This window comes from Onychomys torridus, chromosome 4, assembly GCF_903995425.1.
Source record: "Onychomys torridus chromosome 4, mOncTor1.1, whole genome shotgun sequence".
In the NCBI taxonomy this organism is placed as follows: domain Eukaryota; kingdom Metazoa; phylum Chordata; class Mammalia; order Rodentia; family Cricetidae; genus Onychomys; species Onychomys torridus.
In genome coordinates, this window is record NC_050446.1 from 106,451,247 (window position 1) to 106,476,613 (window position 25,367).

Genomic DNA, 25,367 nt, shown 5'->3' on the forward strand with positions numbered 1-25,367 from the left:
AAGTGAGAGCTATGCTGGGGGTGGGGGTGGGGGTGGGGGTGGGGGTGGGGGGGGGTGGGGGAGTCGTTCTCATCTGTACTCAGGGTTTCCAGGTTCTTGCTGCCCTAGGACGGAAAGTTCAGAGATGAAGTAAGGAAGTAGGGCAAAGTTTCATTACAGACCAAAGTCCACACTGGAGGGCGGCGGGGGGGGGGGGTGGGGTCACCCTTCCCAGGCTTTTTCGTAAACCTGTGATGTAGTACAAGGCACATAGGTTGGGTTTAACTAAGGTTACTGTGTTAGTCACTGATCTCTCTGATGTAGTAAAATTCCCTGGTGAACGCAACAGAAAGAAGGAAAGATTTGTTTCGGCCCAGAGTTCCAGGGTACAGCCTGTCATGATGAGGACCATGGTGGCAAGAGCTAGAGGCAGCAGCTGGTCACGTTGTATCCACGGGCAGGAATCAGAAGGGAGCTGGGTGTATGTCACAAGTCTTTAATCCCAGTCAAGTTGACAATCAATATGATCCATCCCACATCCCATCAACTTGACAAGGAATATTTTATTTCTTTGTCATTTTATTTCTGTGTCAAGATATAGATTAGAAGCCAGGTATGGTGGTGCACACCTGTGATCCCGGGACTGGGGATGGAGAGACAGGAGAATTGCTACAAGTTTGAGGCCAGCCTGGCTACATAGAGAGTTCAAAGACACAGCCTAGCTACATAGTGAATTCAAGGGCAACAGATTAAAACTTTACTTAAAAAAAAAAAAAACAAAAAACAATCTAGCAACATAACTTAAAATTTAAAATCCCCATACTTGTCAGCCCCATTCCTGGGAATGTATTTCAGACTTGTTTAAATCTCTTTCCAACAGTGTTTATTGTGGTTATGTGTTATGACCGAAGAGAGCAAATACAAATATCACACAACTCTGAATAAAGAACAGTGAATCCATAGCAAAGAATATTATAAAACCACCATGAAAAAAGCAAATTCGAGGGGCTGGAGAGATGGCTCAGTAGTTAAGAGCACTGGCTGCTCTTCCAAAGGACCAGGGTTCAACACCCAGCACCCACATGGCAGTTCACAACTGTCTGTAACTCCAGTTCCAGGGGATCTGACATCCTCATACAGACATATATGCAGGCAAAACCTAATGTACATTAAATAAATAAATAAATATTTTTAAAAAATGAATTCAAGTGATACCAACTTCACTGTAGGAGTTTCCACAAGACATTGCTGAGAAGACCATGTGCAGAAGGTACATAAAACTCCCTGTAAAAAGTGACTAGCCATGAGTGGCTACATGAGCACAGTGTATGTGTGTGTAGACAAGATGCAGAGCTAGCAAGATGTTTACTAGTTATAGGAACACGGAGAAATGTATGAATGACACAAAGAAGGTTGTTAACATAAAGTACTTGGCAATCAGAACTCAGGGCAGAGAGAGAGGGGGAAAGAGGGAGGGGGGAGAGGGAGGGAGGGAGGGAGGGAGGGAGAGAGAGAGAGAGAGAGAGAGAGAGAGAGAGAGAGAGAGAGGGAGAAGCAGGAAAGCATACTGAGAAAAGATGGTGGAAACGCTGCATTAAGAAGAAATTGGTACAACTTGGATGAGGGCAACACACTTGGAACCTACTTCTAGGGAGGTGGAGGCAGAGTGAGCAGAAATTGCTACCTATCAAGTTCCAGGCCAGCCTGGGCTACATGTGACCTTGTTTCAAAACAAAACAAGGACCTGGAGAGATGGTTCAATGCTGAAGAGCACTGGCTGCTCTTTCAAAGGACCCAGGTCCAATTCCTAGAACCCACATGATAGCTCACAGCTGTCTATCATGCCAGTTTCAAGGGATCCAACACCCCTTCTTTTGGCCTGTGGGCAGAAGGCATGCACATGCTACACAGACAGAGACATGCAGGTTTTGTACCCATACACATAAAATAAATAAATTAAAACAAAGCCAAGAGGTTGGGGATTTAGCTCAGTGGTAGCGTGCTTGCCTAGCAAGCGCAAGGCCCTGGGTTTGATCCTCAGCTCCCCATTAAAAAAAAAAAAAAAAAAAAAGCCAAACAAACCCCACCAAATCAAGTCAATGTCAGCAACATCTTGTTTGCATTGTGCCTCAGTACACACACACACAAATGTCTTTAACTTCCCGTTGGAGAGGTGCCTGTGCTATACCATAATGAGAGAAAGGGCAAGTTGCTGGATACATGTTCCCAGGCATAACCCTTCCATATTTCTGAACATATTCTGTACATTACTATGTTGAGCACTGTCAAAGGTCATACCAGGTGGCAGCAATGGGTCACTGCCTGGTACAGTGGGACATTTTCACTTTTATGTCTTCATACCGATGCCTTCATCACAATAAGCACGTGTTGCATGAAATGTCTTAAGACATCAGTAAGAAAAGATCCTAAAATATCAGCTTTCCTTCTCTCTCTTTGTTCGTCTGGGTGAGTCTGGAACTGAGAGTGGCCCCACTTGACCCAAGGGGCTCGTCCACGTGTGCAGACATCTAAGTCTCACCTGTGGAGGAGGTTGTAGTTACATCCCACAGATAGCCCAAGTGCTGGATGTCTGTCTCACAATTCTGCAACTTGATAAAGGATTTGGTTGGTCTAGAAAATGCAGATGAAGTAGAAATGGCCCCTACAACTTTAGACTGGTATACCCAGATATGAGTTCTGCCTGCCTCCTTCATTTAAAACACATATGTAGCAATTGTGGCTCTATAAAAATACCTGTGTGGGGTCTGGAGAGATGGCTTAGTGGTTAAGAGCACTGACTGCTCTTCCATAGGATCTGGGTTCAATTCCCAGCACCCATATGACAGCTCAAAACTGTCTGTGATTCCAGTTCCAGAGGATCTGACACCCTCACAGACACACATGAAGGCAAAAAATCCAATGCATACAAAAATAAAAATAAATAAATAATTAATTAATTAAAAAAATACCCGTGTATGCCTCCAGACCTGGAAAGGAACTGAAGACCAACATAATCTAGACAAATCTTTTTATTTTATTTTATTTATTTTTATGTGTATGAATGTTTTGCCTACATGTCTGTCTGTGCACCACATGCCTGCCTAGTGCCCAAGGAGGCCAGAAGAGGGCTTCAGATCCTCTGGGACTGGAGTTCCAGATGATCAGGAGCTGCCCTGTGAGAGCTGGGAACAAACCCTGTCCTCCGGGAGAGCAGCTGAGCCACCTCTCCAAGCCTGAATCTAGTCAGTCTTAAGCCCTCAAATCCTTCCTGCAAGGAGGTGTTGCTGTGAAGCATGTGGTGAACTGTAAGCTGACCTGAGCAAAGCATCTGGCTGGTCAACTGTTCTGTCAGACCCTCGGAGCTGCTAGTGTAAATTTTAGATACTTTCTCATTTAGAAATTCCCTGTATTTAGAGCATAGCTGTAACAGCTCTAACAGTTGCTGGTAAGGCTTCTAAGATTTCTCTTTCATGCCAAGACCATGAAAAACATCAGACTAGGGTCTTTCGTGTCCTGCCTCTCTGGGGATGTCCTTCTCTGAATGGGCTCCCCTGGTTGGCTACCACCTCTGCTTTTCATCAATGGGGCAAAGTCAAAGATGGGGTAAGCATCTACTATCGAAGGACAAAACCAGAAGCTGCATCTCTAAGCTTCCTTCGACTTCATGTCCAGAGCTTGGTCACGTGCCACAACCACAAGCAAAGCTGGGGAGTCCTGCACCCTGAAACTCCAGCACCATGGAGGGATAGGAAAAAGGACCCCAGGACACTGGCTGGCTGTCCTCTGGGAAAAGGGCATTCTGTGTGTCTAGCCATGGAGCTCACACAGTCTACAGGCATCTTTCTCACCATTTCCTCATAGGTTGAGGCTCGCTGTCCTGGGAGGTAGGGGCTGAAGTTTGGGCTTTGATAGGAGAGTTTTCTTGCTCTGCCTAGGAGGATGTCCTCAGACATTAAGGCAAGGCCCATCTTGGAATATGTGGCGAGGCCGGGTGGGGCAGGCATGCAAGGGTGGTGGCCACTTCTGGACAAGCTTGGGACTGATGACCAGATCCAGTCACCAGAGTCATCCTTCTAGTTTGAGTCTGCTTATTCCCTCATGAGGATGGCATATTCTAGAAGACTGCAACCATTAAGCAAGGCCAGTTATAGGCAAAGGTGTGTGTGTGTGTGTGTGTGTGTGTGTGTGTGTGTGTGTATGTGTGTGCTCTGAGTGTGTAACACCCTCCATGCGCTCATGTTTAGGAAAGTTGTGGAACCTTTTGGAGATGCAGTCTTGCTGGAGGAAGTGGGTCACTGGGGTGGGCCTTGAGGTGTTATGGTGGAAGGGATCCCTTTTAACCTGAGCCAAAATAAGCCCATCTTCCCTTACGTGGCTTCCTGTTGGATGTTTTCTCATAGCAATGAGAAGTAACTGATATAGGCACATGCCGGTAGCCATGTCAGAGGAAAGGAGGTGGCAATTGACTTCAGGGGATCCATTCACCAGGAAGCAAAGCTCTGAGGGGGTGAATCTCTGGGTAGGCAAAGTCCTGAGAGAGCCTCGGCCCCAGAATGTCTCTTGTTGCACCTCTGACATGGCCACCCATAGGAACAAGTGCAGATGAGGGTAGCTTTGGGTTGTTTTCTGTACAGTATTTGGGATTAAACCCAGGGCCTTCCTAGGCAAGTACTCCATCATCACACAGCTGTATCCCCAGCCATTTTTGTACTGTTTGTTTTGAGTCAGGGTCTCACTTAAGCTGGCCTTCAAGTGGCTCTGAGCACAGGACGGCTTTGAACTTTTGATCCTCCTGATTCAGCCTGCTGTATAGTTGGAATTGCATGCCTGCACCACTAAGACCTGTGACTTTGGCTGAGAAAGATTATGGCTACAAACTGTCATTTTAATGTCACGTACAACTGGAGGACGTAGAAGGCTTTGTGTTAGTAATATGCAAGGCATGTGGGGGCTTTCCCCTTAACCTGTGATATTATCAAATATTTGTAATTTTATACTTTCTATTGCTTTACTGTATTACTCAGAATAGAAAAGCAAAGTTAATATCCAACTTGTGAGATGAGCTTGGGAGAAAAATTACCAACCAAACCTACTGCAAATCCTGCCACTAACCAAGCCCAGATCTTCTCCAATAAACACAGTCAAAAAGAAACCCTCAAGAAATGCTTCAGCTGCCAGAAGGAAGGTATGGCCCTGGCGGTCTCTCCCTTTGGGGACAGCTTTGATGAGATGGTGGGCCCAGGGTGATTTTCACAACTCTTTCCTTGTAATTTTGCATATCCTTTTGTAAACCAGCACCACAGTATAAACAGCTTCTCAGCGTATCTATGGTAGACATCATTTAAGCTTGGTCAATCCCCTTCCAATCCCCTAACCTATGCAGCCCGACTTTTATAAAGAAAACAACAAAATTAAATGTATTTAAGACATAAACCCAGTTGTTTTTAGATTCAACAAAAATGATTAATTTTTTTCTTTATGTTGATTGCTAAGACACTATCAGTTTCAGAATACAACGTTGGGGCCTCCAACAATCACAGCCCATGTTTCTGAACACCAATGCTTGGCAGCATGTGCTAGGATGTTTGACTGACAATTTGGGTCAATTTAGTCCATTTAGGCCTGTTTCTTCCTCTCATTCTTCTCTTTTCCCCACCACGATGATACGTAATCTTAACTTGGTATCACTGTGGACATTTTTTCCCTCCTTTTGGATATTTGCTTCTTATGGGGAGACTCACTGAGCTTATTGCCTGACCTACCTCAGTTATCATACACAGTGCTTGAGGTTGTTTCTCTTTGTGTGTAAGTACTTATCCAAGGGGCTGGAGAGATAGCTTGGTGGTTAAGAGCACTGACTGGTCTTCCAGAAGACCTGGGTTCGATTCCCAGCTCCCACATGGCAGCTCACAACTGTCTGTAATTCCAGCTCCAGGTGATCTGACACCAATGGCAAAACACCAATGCATATTGAAAGAATAAACACATAAAACCTCTACACTGGTATTTAAAGGGGAAAAAAAGTACTTCTTCAAAGCACTTAAATGTGAGCCTTCGGAAGCTCAGTTCAGATCTCTTCCTGCCCCACATAGTGGTACACAGTTGTCACCCTCACACTTGGGAGACGGAGCCAAGGGTTGTAAGTTCAAAACCACTCTGAATTGCACAGAGACATCTCTAAAACGTTGAGGGAGAGAAGAAAAAAAGGGGAAGGGGGGAAGGAAATGGGATAAGGATAGGGATGGGGAGGTCGAGGGGGAGAATACTGATGTCCATTGGGTCCTAGCTACTTGGGTTTTAGACCAGCTAATTCTTTCTGGAAGTGTCTAGATTATTTTTATTGATGCTGTGTGTGCTCAGAGACAGAGGACAATTTCCTGTCACCCCTTGGACACTGAGAATGCAGCAGCAGGATGTATGGCCCACAGAGCAAGTATAATGTCACTACGTCCTAAGTTGTCAGGGATGAATCAGGATGGAGATTGGATCATTCTGTTTGCTCCAACTTGAAAAGTATACCAGCTCCTTGGTGTCCACCCTTGGCCCCCTCCCCAGCCTCAGTGTCCACCCTTGCACACCAATACCGAATGGGGCCTGGCTACACAAGTAAAGGTGTACCTGGCCTTTTGGCCTATTCACACCGTGACCTCTTGGCGTGGATGCTGTTTATAATGGGCTTGAAATCCTGCCCCAAACCCAGCATGATTGCTGTCTCTGACACCTGAGGCCTGCCACCCCACATCAAGGCTCCTGCCTCTCACTGATTCAGGATCCCCACCCCCACCCCCTTGCTGACATGGGTTCCTGGGAAGCTTTTGAACTTAACTCCTTACTAGTCTGTTTAGGTGACAGGACTATGGCTTTACTGTCTCTTTATCACAGATTAGTTTCACCTGGGTGAGGGCCTCACCTGAAGAACTGTCTTCATTGCCCTGATTGGATCTTCTCGACACAGCCCAGATTTTTTTTTTCCCTAAGATTTATTTATTTATTATGTATACCGTGTTCTGCTTGCATGTTTGCCTGCAGGCCAGAAGAGGGCACCAGTTACAGATGGTTGTGAGCCACCATGTGGTTGCTGGGAATTGAACTCAGGACCTCTGGAAGAGCAGCCAATGCTCTTAACCTCTGAGCCATCTCTCCAGCCCCAGCCCAGATTTTTTAAAGGGGGAATGAAGATTTCAAAGAAGGAAGGTTGATGGCCTCTTGCTTGCTTGCCTGGGCCTTCTCTAGATTCACCTGCTGCGACAGCCAATTCCTCCACTGATGTCAAAAGCACTATTTCCAGGATTCCCTCCCGGGGTAAGCACCGGCATCCTTCCAGGGAGCTTCCAGGTCTATGGCACCAGACTGGGACTGCCGAGGCTCCCCACCTTGTGAACTAAGCAGCTGCTGGGTTGTTGGCCAGTGAGAGGCAGCCACAGCAGCACTCTAGCTACGGAGGCACCCGGCCTCAAGGACAGCACAACTACCTGGTTCTCAGCCTCTCAGGTGTGATTCAGCTGTTGTTATTATTTTAATGTAAGCCGACTTAATAAATTCACACACACACACACACACACACACACACACACACACACAGTTTTTTTTTTTTCATCCCATTGGTTCTGTTCCTTAAGAATCTTAAAACACGAGGCTCTTAATTGAGTTCCAGCCGAAGAAAGAGGCACACGACAGCAGAACTACATCCAGGAGAGCTTTTATTCATACGGAACAGTTTTAAAAATACAGAATAAAATAGCTTTATCTCTACTATTATTCACAACATCTGGTCCAAATATTACATATTTTTAAAATACTTAAACGTTTAATGAAGCCATGTTAGAAAAACAATATGAAAATTCTTTTTAAAAACTCCATAAAAGAATTACACATCTCAAAAAACAACCCCACCCCAAATACCCTCAGTATGCAAAATAAAAATTAAAAACAAACAAAATCCCAGAAAGATATATAGGTAAAGTCAGTCACAAAACTCAAATAAAATAGAGGCATCTCTACTGTTTTAAGGACAGTCAGAAACTTATTAATGTGTCAAATAAAAGTTGTTAGGAACGGATAGAAAAGGATGTTCACTGAACTGCCAGATGGCGTCGGACAGCAATGTTGGTATGAGTGTTCTAAACACCAGGAAACATACAGCAACCTGAGGATGCCGGGTGTCAGGGAGGTGACAAGGCAGTCAACATCCTGGAAGGATGGGGTCTGTGAGGCCGCTGAAAAGGGACCCCAGCACTACTGTACTTCGGGTTCCATGGGTGAAGGCTGGAAGCTGGCATGTAGGGACCTTCTTGCACTACTGGGGTTCTGACTGTAGGAAGCGTAGAAAGTGGAAGATGTCCTATTCTGTGTCCAAATCTTGAGGGGACTGAGAACTAAGTACAGTATGTGAAATCCTGATCCAAGAGACAGTTTCCTGGAGACCAGAGCTCTCTGTGAAAGCTCGGGTCCAGCTGTGCACTAACCCAGGATGCAGTGGACATGCTTGGGTATGCACCGCTGGCGTCCAGCAACAACTGGGTAATTAGGCCCCTCACTCCAAGCCATGCCAAGCCTGGTACCAGCAGCCAAATGTCTATCCCCAGCACAGCCACCTGCAGGATGCTGCGTCTTTTCTAGCTAGATGGTTCCATACTGAGGCTTCACCTCTGTGGCCCTGGTCTGACTGATGATTAAACTTGCCAACTCTAAGTTGCTAATATCAGTGTCTCAGCAGGGACATGAATGAAAGAACTAACAGTTTAGATCAGGATCATAAAATATACACATGGGTAAAATAAAGTATACACACATACTAGAGGTTCATCAATGGAGAAATTCTATCAGCACATGACATTGTCATGAAAATTATATCATTCCCTCCCTGGAAAACTGTGACTATTATCCTGGGCAGAAATGTTATTTTACTATATGGAAATACTGTGATATTCATGCATAAATCAAGTTGTCATCATGAAAGTCAGTATTCTACAGTATAAAGTAAATCCTGCATGTGAATTTGTTACAGTGGAAATGGGTACCAGGAGGACCCACAATGCCTCACTCCAGCTGGCCTGGTAAAGCCACTTCTCTTGCCTGGACTAATCCCAATAACCATTAACACTGGAAACCCTCTTCTGAAAGATTGAGCATAAATGTCGCAATGAATCAAGGTTTAATCCATAAATGAGATCGAGAATCACCTAAGAAGAGACTGGTGCCATTCCCCATTACCCCCCTGCACAGGGGAGCCTTTCCTGTCCTCGCTCACACCTTCTGTTTTCTCTACTAACACAAATGCCTGCTCGCAGCTAAAGGCAGGAGGCAAGTGTTCACTGTGGGAACTAGAGATGGAATGCCCATCTGAAATACTTTTGAACTGCCCAATGGCAGACAAAACACAGCAAGTTCTAGCAGTGCAGGTCAACAAGCCAGACACAAGATCTACCAGACAGACCACACATGGCCACCATGTCCCCCTAAAATCTCCCCTCCAGGCACACAAATACACATTCCCTAATGTTCTGGGGGACTACATGCTGCACGGACAAACCTTCCTAGCGGTTACGAGGTATCAATCACCCAAGGCAGTGCAGAAAGTACACAACTCCACGGAGGCACCTGACTGGGCTGCTCTCTTCCTTCCCACCTGTCTCTTCCTTCCAAGAACATCAAAAGTTGGTTCTGAAAAAAAGCAAGGGGAAACCTGCTTCCCATGGAGATGTTGGCATAGCACTTCCTTGATCATATAGATTCTTGCTAAGCCCATGCCCCAGACTAATAGTGACCAGAGCAAAATACAACCAAACGGGAAGATTTGGGGTGGCACTCAGCAGGCAGGCGGAGCAGGTAGGATGTTGGGCTCGGATTACTGGCTGCTTCACGCTGCTGTGTGGACTCCTACTCCTGCACCTCAATACTGAAAATCTCAGAAGCTTCCAAAGAAGCTGGATAAGCCAAGCAAAATGCAGACTGAGGCAACAGAGTGAATGCAGAGCAGGTGAGCTGTCAGCCGCACGGGCTTGCTAAGGAAGGAGAGACAAAAGCTACTCACCAACAAGCTTCCAAAGCACGAATTACTCTGAATATACATTCAGAAAACATACAGAACTAAATGCAACTAGAAACCAAGTTCTTTACTTAATCTGGAGTAAGATTTTGGCAAAACAACGCAGTGGTTCTGAAGTGAGGTGTTATGGAAACCCCAAACTCTCCTGAGTGCTGCAGAGATGAAAACAAAGGCCTAGCAATGTGGTGACACTGAGCCAGCCTGGGGCTGGGGCCCAGAAACACATACTGTGGAGAGAAGGCTACTGAGAGTCACATCTTGCTAAGGGAGGCAGGAATGCTCACTGCCACACACAGTTCAGCCAGGTCCACAGCGACTTAGGAGATACAATCTCATGAAGCAAGGTCATTGCTCTGTCTCAGGCTTTTCCCTTGGCCTGAAAACCAAATTCAATACAAGTCATTTGTCAGCAAGAATTTGTGATCTAGGTTAGAATACTTCACAGAGGGCACTGGTAGCTGCTTTTCTTACTATCTTCTACAACAAATGACACAGCTATTTGGCTAAGTGGACATGTGACCTGACAACCCACACAGTCTTACCAGCAGCTCTACCAGCAATGACTTGCAACAGAAGGAAATGGCACATTCCATGTGGTGATGCTGTATTACCGCCCAAGGTTCCCTTCTTCACCAAACAAATTCACATGTAACTCAGCCCATGTTTCTGGGTTCTGGTCCAGTAGTCAGTTGTGATAAATAGATTAGACATTACAGTATTTACACTTTCATGGTATCGAGCAGTACAAAACACACCCACAACAATGGTCACTGGCCTTGGACAGCCATTCCAAGAAGCTTCCCTGATGGTACCCTCAGTTTTACAGACGCTGGTTCTTTTCTTAGAGGGGTAAAGAGTAGAGGACAAGGAATAGAATGCAAGATTAGAACTTCACATGGAAAAACACTGATTTCAAAAATCCGCTATAGTCATAACATTAAATAGGAATAAAACACATGAAACAGTGCAGGACAGCAGAGCCAGGGTGCCCATATCTGTGGGCACTCTACACTCGTCATACCAGCCAGCAGTGAAAATGCCAAATAGGTTGTCTCGGCCAGTAAAATGGACCAGTATGAACTGTGCTGACCTGGATGGGGCCAGGATGGCAAGGAGGGAGTCGTTGAGAATCCCACTGACCCAGGACCTTTCCATTCCTGTCAATCTCCTGGAGTTCCACCCGGTCATGGCTGCAGACCTTATGCATGCTCACATCTGGGCACAGGGCAGCCATTCACCAGTTTCAGCCAGGTCAACAGGCTCCTGGGGATTGGGGACAACAGATCTACTCTGACCAGGCAGATGTGGCAAAGTCAAGCCACTGGTGGCCCCTTGGCCAGAGGAGGTCTCCACAGGGCTCAGGTTGAGGTCAGGCGAAAAGAGTGGGCCATAGTGTTTAAGAAGCAGAAATCCCCGTACCTTGAAGTGGCTTGCAGGAAAGAGGGTTTGCGCAGCAGGGAGCTGAAAGCAGGACCACTACATATTCCAAATGCCCACTCCAATGGCAGGACTGTGATTTCAAGTTCAGTGACCAAGGCCAGCAACAGACATGAAAAGGGTAAGGGACCAATAAGGAGACAGGCGAGACACCATATTGGACACAATCACCACCCACAACAGAAGAGTGATGTGCAACCTGTCTTAGCTCTGAGGTGCAGGATGCGAATGTAGAGATACAAACATATATCTTCTTGTTACTCAGCAAGGGACTAGATACACGCCTCACTGTGGCCAGGCCACAGGGCACAGCAAAGGCTATACTGTGGCCTGGGAGTCTTTGTCTGAACTCCGGCTGGACTCACTCTTCCCAAAGCCTTTCCATGTGTAGCCTGCAAACGTTGGGCTTATAGGCAGGTAGTTGAAGCATCTGTACTTTTTAATGATGTTCATGCCGAATGGCAAATTGTAGGACTCCATGCCGTCAAGAGACTTGTTCCCTTTGCTCACACCCTTCTTCCATTTCTTGATTCCTCGTTCCTCTGGGGTACCTGCTCCCCACACACACAAACACAAAAGAATACTTGATTATTTTAGAAACGAGGATTGTTAGACAGACAGACACACACACACCCATTCTAGAAATCAAATCTGTACAATGACAGCAACAGAGAACATGGGAGCAAGTGGCCAAACAAAGCGTGGGGCCACTCTCCCTTTGGCCCTTGTGTTCCTGTCGAGTGACTTCGTACTTCCTGTCCCCCGTCCTCCCAGCTCCCCCTGCTCAGATCTGACCAGGCATGAGACTGATGTCCTGGGTATCACGGATCCAGTCTCCTAACTGGCTGTCTGGTCACCTCCCTGCACCCTCTTCAAAATCTATTATGAAACGTGGTGCAAAACCACCTCTCTAAAATGCCACTGAGAACCATGTGACGCCTTCATCACAGAGCCATGCCTCCCCGAAGCCTTTAGTTTTGCTCCAGTTTGATGTGGAGATAGGAGGCGAACTGGTCTTGTTCTTGGGCTTGAATCTTAAGATTTCTCCTTAGAACAATCCACCACTCACATGTCTCTTTCCAGGATTTCCGGGGAGCCCGTGGCAGACACACGAGACAGATGTGTCATCTGTCCTTGAGGGCGACATTTGACAACAGCACAGCAGTCACCTCTCAGAGATTCACCAGTAGCTTGGCACTGTTGCTCAGGTGAGGGGAGACAGGGACCCAGGTTGTGCCTGAGCATCCCTCTGCTTCTCGTCACAGGATGATGTGCTGCTATTAACAGTCATTTAGATGGAGTATCATCTCAGCCACTTTAGAAGGCAGTTCTTACCAGTGGCAGCTTTGAACCAATCATTCCTCCACTTTAGAAGGCGGTTCTTACCAGTGGCAGCTTTGAACCAATCATTCCTACACTCGCTCCCCGAACAGGGGAATCTCACTATGCTACTCAGCTTGGCCTCCTGGGCTCAGGGGATCCTCCTGCTGTAGACTCGGGAGTATCTGGTACTGCCAGGCAAAGGTCACTGAGTGCTGTTTGAGGTTCTTGTCTCTGAATGGCAGAGCGAGGATGAGAGAGCTTGGGACCTGGGCGACACTAAGGCCTTGCTCTTCCTTCAGAGCTCCTTGTGCGTCTAACAACCCTGACATACAGCACCTACCTGGGATGGTGTTGTCCAAAACAAAAGCCACACAGCCTCCTACGAACATTGCAGTTGTGAGAAGGACATTCAGTACTTGATCAATTCCTGTTATACCTGGATAAGAACAGAAGCACCATTACGGGTCATCACTGTAGCCCGGGCAGGTCTGTCCTAGACTCAGAAGAGGCAGTGAAGTGGACACCTCTGGAAGTCAACACAGGACTTAGACATACAAAATTCTCAGTTGTACACATGTATATATTCTTGCCAGTAATATTTAAAGCTTCTGTGCAAACTTCCATCAATTCCAAGGTTTTAACAATGTGGACAGTAGCTGAGTGGAGGCAGAGTCAGGCAGAGCTCTGTGAGGCCAGCTTGATCTACAGAGTGAGTTCCAGGACAGCCAGGGTTGTTTCACAGAGAAATCCTATTTCAAAAAAAACAAAATACAAACAAACAAACAACAACAACAACCCCCAAACACAATGTGGATAGTAGATGAACTGAATATGTGACATTAAGATTGTAACAAGCTGTGGAAGTGTTGAGGTATGGTCTATAGACTTTTGTAGATTCACAATTAAAGATGGCTGGGGTGGGGCTTGGGAGATTGCTCCTCAATTAAGGGCACTGGTTGCTCTTCCAGAGGACGTTGGTTCAGTTCCCACAGGGTGGCTCGTAACCATCTGTAACTCCAGTTCCTAAGGATGCAATGCCTTCTCCTGTCCTCCACAGGCACTACACATATGATGCAGACAAACACATGGGTGAAACACCCATACACATAAAATTAAATCTTTTTTTAATAAATGGCAGGTGTAATGCTACAAAAATATTACGGCGGGGTGGGGGGTGGGGGATGGGAGGTGGGGGGGGGGGCGTGGGGGCTGGGCAAAGTCTCACTCCATAGCTCAGGCTGGCCAGGAACTCACTTTGTTGCTAGGGCTGGTATCAAACTCATGACAATCTTCCTGCGTCAGCCTCCTGAGTGCTGGGATTACAAAGAGCCACCAAGCCTAGCTGTTCATGCCACTTTAAAAATGGTTTTCTGTTTTTACTGCTGTTGTTTATTTATTTATTTGAGACAGGGTCTTTCTCTGTAGCCCTGGCTGTCCCGAAACTTGCTATGTAGAGCAGGCTGACCTAAAGTTCAGGCTGCCTGCCTAGTTAATTTGAGGCAGGTATGGTAGTACATGCCTGTCATCCCAACACTTGAGAGGTGGAGAAAGGATGAAAGGTTCAAGGTCAGCCTTGCCTAAATGAGTTCAGTGCCAACTGGGACTACACATGAAAGCCCATGTAAGAAAAAAAAAAAAACTTGAACAAATGACCCTGAATTATTCAATTGTAAAAATAATATATCAGTAGCAACATATTTCTTAAGGTTCCTCCTATGTACATTCTGCATAACAGCAGGACTTTATTAAAATAAAAAGTAGGAGCTGAATAGGTATTCTTTAAAGATCTGTTAATTTTACGTATATGTGTTTGCCTGCATGTATGTCTGTGTACCATCTGCATGCAACATTTACAGAGATAAGAAGACAGCTTTCAGATCTCCTGGAGCTCCATACAAATGCTGAGAACGCGACCCAGGTCCTCCACAAGACTAACAAGGGCACACAACTAGGGTGGATGGAGAGCTGGCTCAGGAACACTTGCTGCTCTGGTAGAAAACCCAGGCTCAGTCCCCAGAACTCACATGTGGATCACAACTGTTTTTAACTCTAGTTCCTGGGGATCCAAAGCCCTCACCTGATCCTCTTAGGCACAAGGTACACACACGGTATACATACGCATACACAGGTAAAAACTCATACACATAAAACAGTATACTATATGAGGAAATTTAAAAAAGGGCTCATAACCACTGAGCCACATTCCCAGCCTTAAATAAGTATTCTTGAATTGAAAATAGAAAGACACATCCAAGCACGTGAAGTTGAATTTTAAGGAATTACACAACTTAATACAGCATGAGCCTGAGAAATCAAAAGTTTCAGAGGCAAAGGAGAGGTGACCAGTAAAAAATGAGACCTCAAGGGCGGGTGAGATGACATTTCATTGGGTAAGTCACCTATTGCTCTTGTAGCAAGTTAGGTTTCTAGCACCCACTTGGTGCCTTGAGATCTTCTTCTTCTCCAGTTCCAGGAGATCTGATGCCCTCTTCTAGCCCCACATGCTCCTGATGTATACACACTCCGGAAAAATAAAGCAAAAAAAGTGAGACCTTAGCCAGGCAGTGGTGGCACACACCTTTAATCCTAGCACTTGGGAGACAGAGGCAGGCAGATCTCTGTGCGTTCAAGGACAGTGCAGTCTATAAAGCAAGTTGCAAGTTACAGGATAGTCAGGGCTGTTACACAGAGAAATCCTGTCTCAAAAAAAAACAAAATTAAAGAGAGGGAGGGAGGGAGGGAGGGAGGGAGGGAGGGAGGGAGGGAGAGAGAGAGAGAGAGAGAGAGAGAGAGAGAGAGAGAGAGAGAGAAGAGAAGGGAGACCCCGGCACCCATATCAAGTGTCCACTTGGGGGCTGTCAATTTGAAGACACTCCAAGGCCAGTATGCTAATGTCTGTGAGAGGCCCGGGTGGCTTCCAGAGAAATATTCAGAGTAAGATTCAGAAGGAAGGCAGAGACAAAAGGTTCAGCGTCACATACATGAGGTTTCCAAGGTGCCCTCCAACTACAAGAGCTATTCATGAATCTGGTAGAAATCCCAGCTGCCCTGACCAAGATTCAAGAGCTCTTTCTCCTACCTGTGACCAGAGGGTTTTGTCTGAGGTAACTTGGAAGAACAAGCCCGAAGAAGATGGAAAATCCAAGCACAAACAGGTTCCGGGAAGAGTTCAGGTCAATGAACTGCAGGTTAGAGAGGCCAACAGCTGTGATCATTCCTGGATCACAGAGAGAGAAAAGCATCAGAATAGTTCCACTGAGTTCACCTACGGCATGCTGACAGGCTCTCCTGGAGGCTGAGGACAGGTTCCCAGATGTCCTTTCTCTGTCTATCAGAAGTCAGCTTGGAGACCAGTGCAGTGGCAGAAAGATACGGTTCAGGGCTAGAATGATTCCCATCTGACCCAAATGACAGCCTCACACCGAAGCGTCACCCCAGTTTCTTTAAATCAATAGACAGACAATGGCTTGGTTTAATTCTCTTTAACTTTATGTAAGTATTCTGCTTGCATTTTTATGACTGCACCAAGTATGTGCCCAGTGCCCATGGAGACCAAAAGTCAATGTCAGATGCCCTGGAACTGGAGTTGTGAGTGACCATATGGGGGCTGGGAATCAAACCTAGGATCTCTCGAAGAGCAGCCAGTGCTCTAATAGCTGAGCCGTCTCTCATGCTCTCCATTTAAGCATTTTCATTAAATCCACACTAGAAATCTTGGGCATGCCCACAATGACTGTATCTGAATGGTACATATCAAATCCAAAGTCCCATTGTGAAAGCAATCAGGTTTAAAGGTTCATTTATAGGGGATATATCTGAGTTAAATCAATTAGAAAGTCTAATTAAAGAGACTAGATTTTTATCTTAATTTTCATAATATAATTACTTCTATCTTTAACATACATTTAGCTTAGACACTGGTGCAAATTTTTAAGTTTTTGTTTTTGTTTTTCAAAAGATTTATTTATTATGTATACAGTATTCTACCTGCATGTGTCCCTGCAGGCCAGAAGAGGGCACCAGATCTCATTACAGATGGTTGTGAGCCACCATGTGGTTGCTAGAAATTGAACTCAGGACCTTTGGAAGAGCAGTGGGTGCTCTTAACCACTGAGCCATCTCTCCAGCCCAATCTCTAAGTTTTTGAGGTATCTCCTTTTGCAGTTTAAAATGAAATTGTTAGATTTATTGTTAGATTTTATTTGCTAAAACATCCCCATTAAGAATTAGGTCATGGGCTGGAGAGATGGCTCAGAGGTTAAAAGCTTGGTGGTAGAGTGCTTGCCTAGCAAGCGTAAGGCCCTGGGTTCGATCCTCAGCTCCACCAAAAAAAAAAGAATTAGGTCATGTGTATTGGGTGATTTTTACACTTTTTATGATGACTACTTTTGGTGAAGTGGAAATACTGTTTTCAATCTGCATCTGTGTTTTGTTCAAAGTTAAGTGTTTTCCAGGAAAGAATGTTTTGCATGTATTTTTAGATCCAAGTTTTGAGTGCTGAGTTCCTATTGTCTAAAAATTCTACTGAATCCAGGGAATTCTGAAGATTGAAGCCTGTATGTAAAAGCCTATATGCAAACAGCAACAATAAACAGTTCGATTTTCAAAAGAATCAGCTAACAACATGAAGAATGGTCAGTGATGGGAAGCATGCTGCTTCCAGGGAAGTGGACCCTTACCAAAGAGCGTGCAGAAGAGGGCTCCGAGCACAGGGTCTGGGAGGGATGCGAACAGGGCACTGAACTTGCCAATCATGCCCAAGCCCAGCATGAGTGCTGCGCCATACTGGATCACGCGGCGACTGCCAACCTGTGGACACAACAGCTGCAGACATAAGCTTACTTGCCCTTCTCCAACCCAGACTCCCGGAGTCCAGGGCAAATGTGACCGTGTCCCGGGCAGAACCTACAGCACTTTAAACTTTCAGCTCACAGGGACTAGTCCTCCACACCTAATTACTACAGAGACAGCCCAAGGTCCCCACTTGTCCTTGGTCCATTCTTCTCTCCAGCACCTCGGCTGACTGTTTCATCTGGGGATAGGTGACCCCAGGGATCAGGAGTTAGAGGTCAGACTGTTCATCCGTGGCCTGGATGGAGTTACTTTTGTTGAGTACGGGCTTTGGCAAGAGTCATGGATGTAACAGCTACACATACTGTCCCTGCTTCTCTCCCACTTTTTTCATGACTTTTCACCAAGACAACCCAGCAGAAGTCCTTGTGGCTCTGTCCATCTTCCCGAAGTCAGATGAACATCTCCTACCATTTATGGAAGCCTCCCTCATGGTGTCCTGCCGCAGAAGGTGGCATAGTGAAGGGGCCTAAGACTGCAGAGTTCTGGAGCCTGGCTGCTGGTTTGCGTGCCCACTATACCTCTAACTAAATGACTTAAGAAGGCAGCCCCTGTGGCTCTCAGGCTCCTTACTCCACCATGGATGAACTGTGTGGTTTGGATGTAAGGATCAGAGGACACGGTGCAGCTGTGTCTGGCTGGCACAGATGTGATCAGACAGTCCCGTCCCCCGCCCCCCCAGGTTTGCCACCTCTGGACCTTTCCTTTGCTCTCTGCCATTGAATAAACTTTCTAGACATGTAAACAATCTACTTCTTTGGAGGCAGTGCAGAGGCAGTGAATGACACAGGATGGGTGGAGTGGGAAAAGGAGGTCACAGGTGACATGTGACCTCCACTGCCCGAGTCCAGCCTCTGCGAGGACCAGAGGACAGGTAGACAGAGAATTGTTGCGGGCATCCCTGGGCCATTGTGACCTTTCCATCTGACAGGGCTGCCCATTCCTGCTGGGAACCTTCACATGTAATGCTCCCTCTGCCTGTCAACTCTTCCTTCAGGGAAAGATCATACAAGCATCAATCAAGAGGGACTGGCATACTGATTCCATGAGAAGGACGCACCCACAGTAAACATCTCTAGAGATCTAATGTGTGATCACTCAGTAGACTGGGCATGGATGGATATGAAGATGAGTTTTAAGTCACAGCCCCATGATAAAACTGCACTGTTCTGCTATGTGGGAGTCCAGGAGGGAAGGAAAAAAAAAATCTGAGTTGTGGAGAGGTGTTGATGTTCTAGGAAGCTGAGAAAGATTTCCATGAAGGAAGAGCTGACAGGCAGAGGACTCCCTTCAGCGTGAAGGTTCCCAGCAGGAATGGGCAGCCCTGTCAGATGGGAAAGGACACAAGGGCCCAGGGATGCCTTCGACAATAGAGCTTGTAACCCAGCAGCAACTAAGCCACTCCTCTGTTCACGAATATTACCTGAGTACCTACAGATTCTTTTGTGTGTGTGTGTGTGGGGGGGTGTTTCAGGGTTTCTCTGTGTAACCCTGGCTGCCCTCTAACTCAGGGACCTACCTGCCCCTGCCTCTGAGTGTTGGGATTATAGGTGTGAGCCCCATGCCTGGCTTGTCTATCGTGATGATGCACACCAGGCTGGCCTGGAACGTACTCCACAGCCCAGGCTCATGGTCTTCTTGCCTCTGCTTCCTGAATACTTGGCTCATAAACATGTATCTCCATGCCCAGTTTATCCCCCTGCCAACTGCCCCCCAGAGACACTGCCTTCAGATTCTGCCCTCCTGCTACCTGCTAGTTACATTGGACCTTTCTGGCACCTTCTACCCTTCCCTGGCACCTCTTCCATGCCTCCTTGCTAAACTTCAACAGTTCTTCCTTCATGACCATCAAAAACCAAGTTTTCAATAGCATGAAATGCACCAGAGAAATGATCTCCCCCAGATTCCATCTCTAAAAGATACTGTATTGGAGCTGGAGAGATGGCTCAGCATTCAAGAGCACTGGCTGCTCTTTCTAGAGGTCCATGTTCAGTTCCCAGCACCCACATGGTGGCTCACAACCACCTTCAACTCCAGTTTTGGGGATTCAATGCCCTCTTCTGACCTCTGGGGTTAGAACCAGGTACATACATACATATACGCAGACAAAACACTGACACATGAAAAAAATCACTCTATTCCTAGAAATAAACTAAGTGGCAAACAGTTTAAGTGACAGTATCTGTAACCTAGCTGGTACTCGGAACATGCCAGAAAGGCGTGCTAAACTGCTATTAAGTGATAAGTTCTAACACCTTACAAGCTACCTTTATAGACCAGGGCACAGAGACCAAAGGGGTAACCTGCTGGCCATGTTGAAAGAGGTGATGGGGCCAGGGCAGCCCATCTGCCAACAGGCGTCTGTCCTGTTGCCTTCTGAGTGGGACAGGCAGACTACACTCAGCAGAGGTAGAGTGGGCAACTCAACTCTGGCGAGAAGGTCAGTAATTCCAAGTCCAAGGTACGCATGCAGTAACTGGATGGAAGCTGGGAACAACAAAGCTGCCAGGAAATGTAGACAGATGGTGGGGGACAAACCACCCTCCTCTCATACCAAGCCTGGTTCAATGGCTCAGGAGACCGCCACAGTGGCAGTGTTTTCCAAATGTGCTACCCTCTGCCAGCCTCTGAGCATGTGCAATGACTGAATCTTGAAATATGGTCAATGTGACTGGTTAAGTAAAATCTTAACACTAACCTATTTAAGTGCACACCACTGCATGTGGCTACTGACTGCCATGTCTGACAGGGTGGATCTAGACCTTAGGGGCTGTGCTCTACTCATAAAAGCAGCTTATCCAAAGTCATTCAACAGGATGAGGGGTCTACCACAGTACAGAACTCATGCCTCCTTGCCCTAAGCAGGAAGTCTTCCGAGTTGACCACAGGGCTAGGGTCACATAGACATTTCTGCTCCAAGTCCCACCTCCCTGCTCTCAGGCAGATGTAGACTAGGGACTTGACAGTGTCTCGGGTGGATACAGCTTTTGTCTGGAGAAATGGCTCCAAAGGATGGGAACAAAGGGATTCTGAGCAACATAAATCTTCTCATTCATTAGTGTTGGTGGGTTGAAGAGATAGCCCAGTGGTTAACAGCTTATACTGTTCTTCCAGCACCCATATTTAGAGGCTCACAACTGTCTACAGCTCAGCACTGAGGGGATCTGATGCTATCTTCTGACCTTGTAGGAACTGCACTCGTGTACATTTTCCCCTGCACAACTAAAAAATAAGCGCTGTTGGGGTGCCGTTTCAGAAAAGGCTGGGACCATACAAAGATCACTCATTGCCTGAGGCACCATGGTCATGTTGTAAAGGCTACTTGCTTCCTTTCAGTGACCTTAGCTATTCTATGGTATCTGTAAGGGCACAGACAGAGGATGCTTGATAAACACAAGGTCCTCTCAGCAACTTTATAACCCCCTATTTGGAACTAGTTATTTGCCCATGGGCTCATGGGAGAACAGAGGCTCAGGGGTGGCTGGTTAACATACACTCTGTGCCCACCAAACCCTTCCTTCAGCTCCTTGGGCTCCACGCCTGCTGCCTACTGTGGGCAGCACTTGGGCTCCAGCATCCGCACTGCAGTAAGTACCCATAAAGCCTCTCTCCCTCCATGCCATGTGCTGGGAGCAATGGGCAGCAGATGGTGCCATTGGCACACCTCAAGTTGGGCTTCACCAGCCCTGCCTCCTAAGGGAAGATCAGCAAGTCAGGTGTGCTTCCTGCATCTCAACACTGCTCCCTTTCACCTGGATCTGTAATCAAGATGAATTGAACTTAATACTGGGTTTCTTTTTATCTGATTATAGAATCTTTCATGGAGCTAGGAGTCAAACAGGTCTAGAGGACTTTGGGTTAGGTTCTCAGGTAAGCAGCCCTGTGACTCATCCAGGCTATAAAGAAAAGGGAACCAGTCTCAACAGTCTCTAGTTACACAACACCCAATGGCTGCTGGGCCAACCAGCACTCAACACCCTAGCAAGCAGCAGTTTGCCTATGGCAGCTGGGACATGAAGTTTAATTGCCCGTAATAAAGCAGACAGGTCTGCAGCAGAGTTTCTTACAGAAGCTGGGTTTTGGGAGGGACGGCTGTACATGTCACTATCTAGATTCAGGTAGAGTGCTTGGTAGGGTTGAGTGGGTAGGACTCAGATTCAGGCTCTGCTTCACTGTGACCCCACAGATTTCACTTTAAAGGGATTCTGTCCCAGAGGTCTGAGACTATTATTTAATGTGATAGATGTTTTCTTTAGTGACAGGCATCTCCCATCCAACATTCTCTGCTGAATTCTGAGGGTCTTCCCTCATTAGGATGTAAACTCCAAGTTCTTTCTCATCAGGCACTCCCAAGTGCTTAAGCAGAGGTCTGGCATAGGCAGATGACCATCAATGTCTGCAGACTGTGGGAAGCCACAACTATACCCAGATGCCTCCTACCCAGTGGCCAAGTGAGGGGAGGTCTCCTAACAGGCACTCATCCCAGGGGAAAAGGAGATGGGACAGGAAGATCACAATGGAAGGGTACCATCAGACTCATCAGTGAAACAGACAGCCATGGAACTAGGAAAACATTTGTACCTTTGTAATTCCCAAAACTCCAATATTGGGACTGGAGGAGGTAGAGCCGTTCCCAGTACCAAATATGCCATCGAGAACACAGGAAAGACCCTCCACAAAAATACCCCTAAAAGTAAAGAGATGGGAGAAAGAGAGACAGTCACTCATGGGAGACACTGAAACCAGCTCTTAACATTTGAAACCTACAAGAATGACGCCCCTTGGGAGGGATGGGGGTTTTAAGTGTGGCAGTGTGCGGAATCTCAGGTCCCTTCTCTGATCAGCTGAGGACAACCCCTCCCCCATATGCCCAGCAACTCTAAGAAGGCTATCTCCATACTGCCCACTAGACACAAGTACTTTAAAATAATTTCAAATGAAATCAAAGAACTATTGAATCTAAGAGAAGCATGAGCTATACTTAGAAGTAAAACACATCAGTTTGATTCTTTGCTATTAAGATATAAGATAGTTTCCTTAGGAAGAAATCATTATAAGTTTGTAACCACTGAATTGTTTTTTTGGGGGGGAGGACATGGTTTCTCTGTGTAACATTCCTGGCTCTCTTAGAACTCTCTTTGTAGATCAGGATGACCTTGTAGACTGGACCACCTGCCTCTGCCTCTTCAAGTGCTGGGATTAAAGGCATGCACCACCACCGCCTGGCTTTGGATCTTTTTTTAAAAAATCAGAAATGAGTAGTCTCATCACGTGTAACAGTTCTGCTAGAGAAGCCCCCAAAGAGTTCATCAAGCCATGCTGACTCCTGTTGGAGGGGCGACAATGGGAGGGATGGTCTGCACTCCTTCCTCTGTCTTCCTTAGGAACAATTCCTTAATGACTTCACAAGCTAAGGAGGGATGGTCTGCACTCCTTCCTCTGTCTTCCTTAGGAACAATTCCTTAATGACTTCACAAGCTAAGGAGGTGCAACCCCCTGCTCATGGGGGACTCATTCAAGTCTCTGGATCTTAAAGTTCTCACCTCTCCCTGTTCCTGTCTGATTCTGTGATCCCTGACTGTGAGCAGGTTACCCGGAAAGACAACTGAAATACACCCACCAACAGATCTACAGCAGTTACTGTCTGACAGTATATGGCAGTCAGGACTGAGAGAAAAACTGAGTTTTCTTCAAGTCAGAAATTACCCTGAGCTCTTGGGGGGGGGGCTGAGGGTACTTGGGAAAACAGGACAACAGAAAACTAAAACAGACACATGAGAACCAAGCAAAAAATAACGATAACACATGGTGCCTGCTTTGCCGATTTCACACTGGGAAGAGTTGTCTCCACCCCTCCACAAGCTGGAGAGACTGGGAGGAAGGTAGGCAGGGTGCTGCTGTGCCATGGATGAGACAACCGGGGCACTGGGGGCAGTGACTTAGCCAAAGACAAGCGGCGGATCATGGTCTGGCTGCTGTCATCCGAAGCTCCCAGCTTCTTCCCAAGGCTAGATGAGCATGTCTTCTTGGGACATACCTGTTTATTGCATGGATAGGAGGTGGTGGGGCACAGGAGAGCCTGGCACAGGCATAGTAGTCACCGATGGACTCGATGATGCTGGCTACGACAGCGCTGAGCATCCCAATGACACCAGCTGCAGAGACGGTGGGCATCCCCCACTGAACTGAGGAAGGAAACAACCATTAAAGATGTGTTCACTTACCTCAGGGACCGGCAAAGGTTACGAGGACCTCAGGGAACTCTGCGGGATTCTGAAGCTCTTGGAAACTGTCTGCTTTTAAATCTTAAATCACACCAGATGTCTGAGAAAGTTACTGAGTAAGGGCCTCCGTGAGGGCTGACCTCCTCATCTTTATTTAAGAAAGCAGTCACTGGCCTGGAAGAGATGGGGGGATTCTCTTCCTCAAAGTCATGTTTCTAGTGTCCACTAAAGTGTAATTTAACACTGCCTGCTATGGTGGGACACAAATTGTTTTGCTTTTGTTTTTTGAATGTCCCTGGATGGCCTGGTATTTACTATATAGGCCAGACAGGCCTCAAACTCATGGCAAGCCTCCTGCATCAATTTCCAGAGTTCAGGGATTATAGGGCTGGGATTCCATTCCTGGCTTGGAACTGAATTTGTGCAGGGGCTCACAGCGCAGCTGTAGAAAACACGGAAAAAGTAGTAGCATCAAGTGAGAGGTCACAGCTACTCTAGTCTAACACAAAGTACACCACAAAGTATGTATAATCCTATCCTGTTTGTTAACTTTTATTTTAGAAAGCAAACGAAATCCCCAGTGTAATTTCATTTGAGTATCTGCATTTTCTTCATTCTTGTTAAACATTTTCCTTTCCTTGATACAGTCACTTGCCCTTGTTCCTTGAACCGTTGGGAATAATAACCCAGAAGCCACACAGTGGGAAAACCTGAACCGCGGTTCTGGGGCAGGAGCCAGGCCTGTGGCTCTGCTCACTCTGACACGACCAGTAACAGTGTGATAGCTCAAGTTCAAATGAAGACAAGGTTAGCAAGAGAAAGATACGTCCAAAGAAAGATGTATGAACGGGCGGAATGGGAGGACAGCGCTCCCGCCTGGGGCTGTCCTCTGGGAGCAATCAGAGGAGGCAGACACAGCTGGAGTCAGAGGCGCAAGGGGGTGTTCCCAGAATGGGTGTCGCGGGCTGTGCCCGGCCACGTTGGCAGCCCACATTTTCTCTTTCTCAGGGTTGTTTCAAGGACCTTCTCTGTCAAGTTCTACTTGAAGTTTTAGAAGCAGCTTTCTTCTGTTACACTGTGTAGACTGCAGCATGAGTTTCCCTTAAGCAATCTTCCCGTCCCTGGTTTTGAGGGAAGATTCCTATTATATTCTACCATTTTCAGTTGAACATCCCTAATTTAAAAATATGCAATGTCCCAAAATCTGGAGTTTTTTTTTAGAACTAGCATGACATCACAAGAGGAAAATCCCAACCTAACCCTATGTTAGACAGATCACAGTCAAAGTGCAGGTACATGGGAGCTCAGAGCAAGAGCACGGGCTGTGCTTTAACAAGACCTGGGTTCACTTCCGAGAAACCATCTGTAACTCCAGTTCCAGAGGATCCAACACCCTCTTCTGGCCTCCATGGGCACCAGGCAGGAAAGCACCCACAGGCATTAAAAAGAAAAGAAATAGAACTATTCTAAGAAGAATATAAATTACCTTCAGGCTGTGTGTCAGG

General features: G+C 46.6%; 1 protein-coding gene across 3 annotated transcripts in view; it reads right to left on the reverse strand.

Moving 5' to 3' along the window:
- Nucleotides 1-7,662: 7,662 nt before the first annotated feature.
- Slc23a2 (solute carrier family 23 member 2) overlaps nt 7,663-25,367 on the reverse strand; it is a 98,808-nt gene continuing 81,103 nt past the window's right edge. For all 3 annotated transcript variants that reach the window (XM_036183559.1, XM_036183558.1, XM_036183560.1), the window contains exons 11-16: nt 23,676-23,823; nt 22,220-22,325; nt 17,467-17,596; nt 15,867-16,004; nt 13,128-13,223; nt 7,663-12,015 (exon numbers count right to left, since the gene is read on the reverse strand). In XM_036183559.1, the coding sequence (XP_036039452.1) occupies nt 11,783-12,015; nt 13,128-13,223; nt 15,867-16,004; nt 17,467-17,596; nt 22,220-22,325; nt 23,676-23,823 (851 nt within the window). In that variant the 3' untranslated portion in view covers nt 7,663-11,782. The remainder of the gene's footprint in view (nt 12,016-13,127; nt 13,224-15,866; nt 16,005-17,466; nt 17,597-22,219; nt 22,326-23,675; nt 23,824-25,367) is intronic.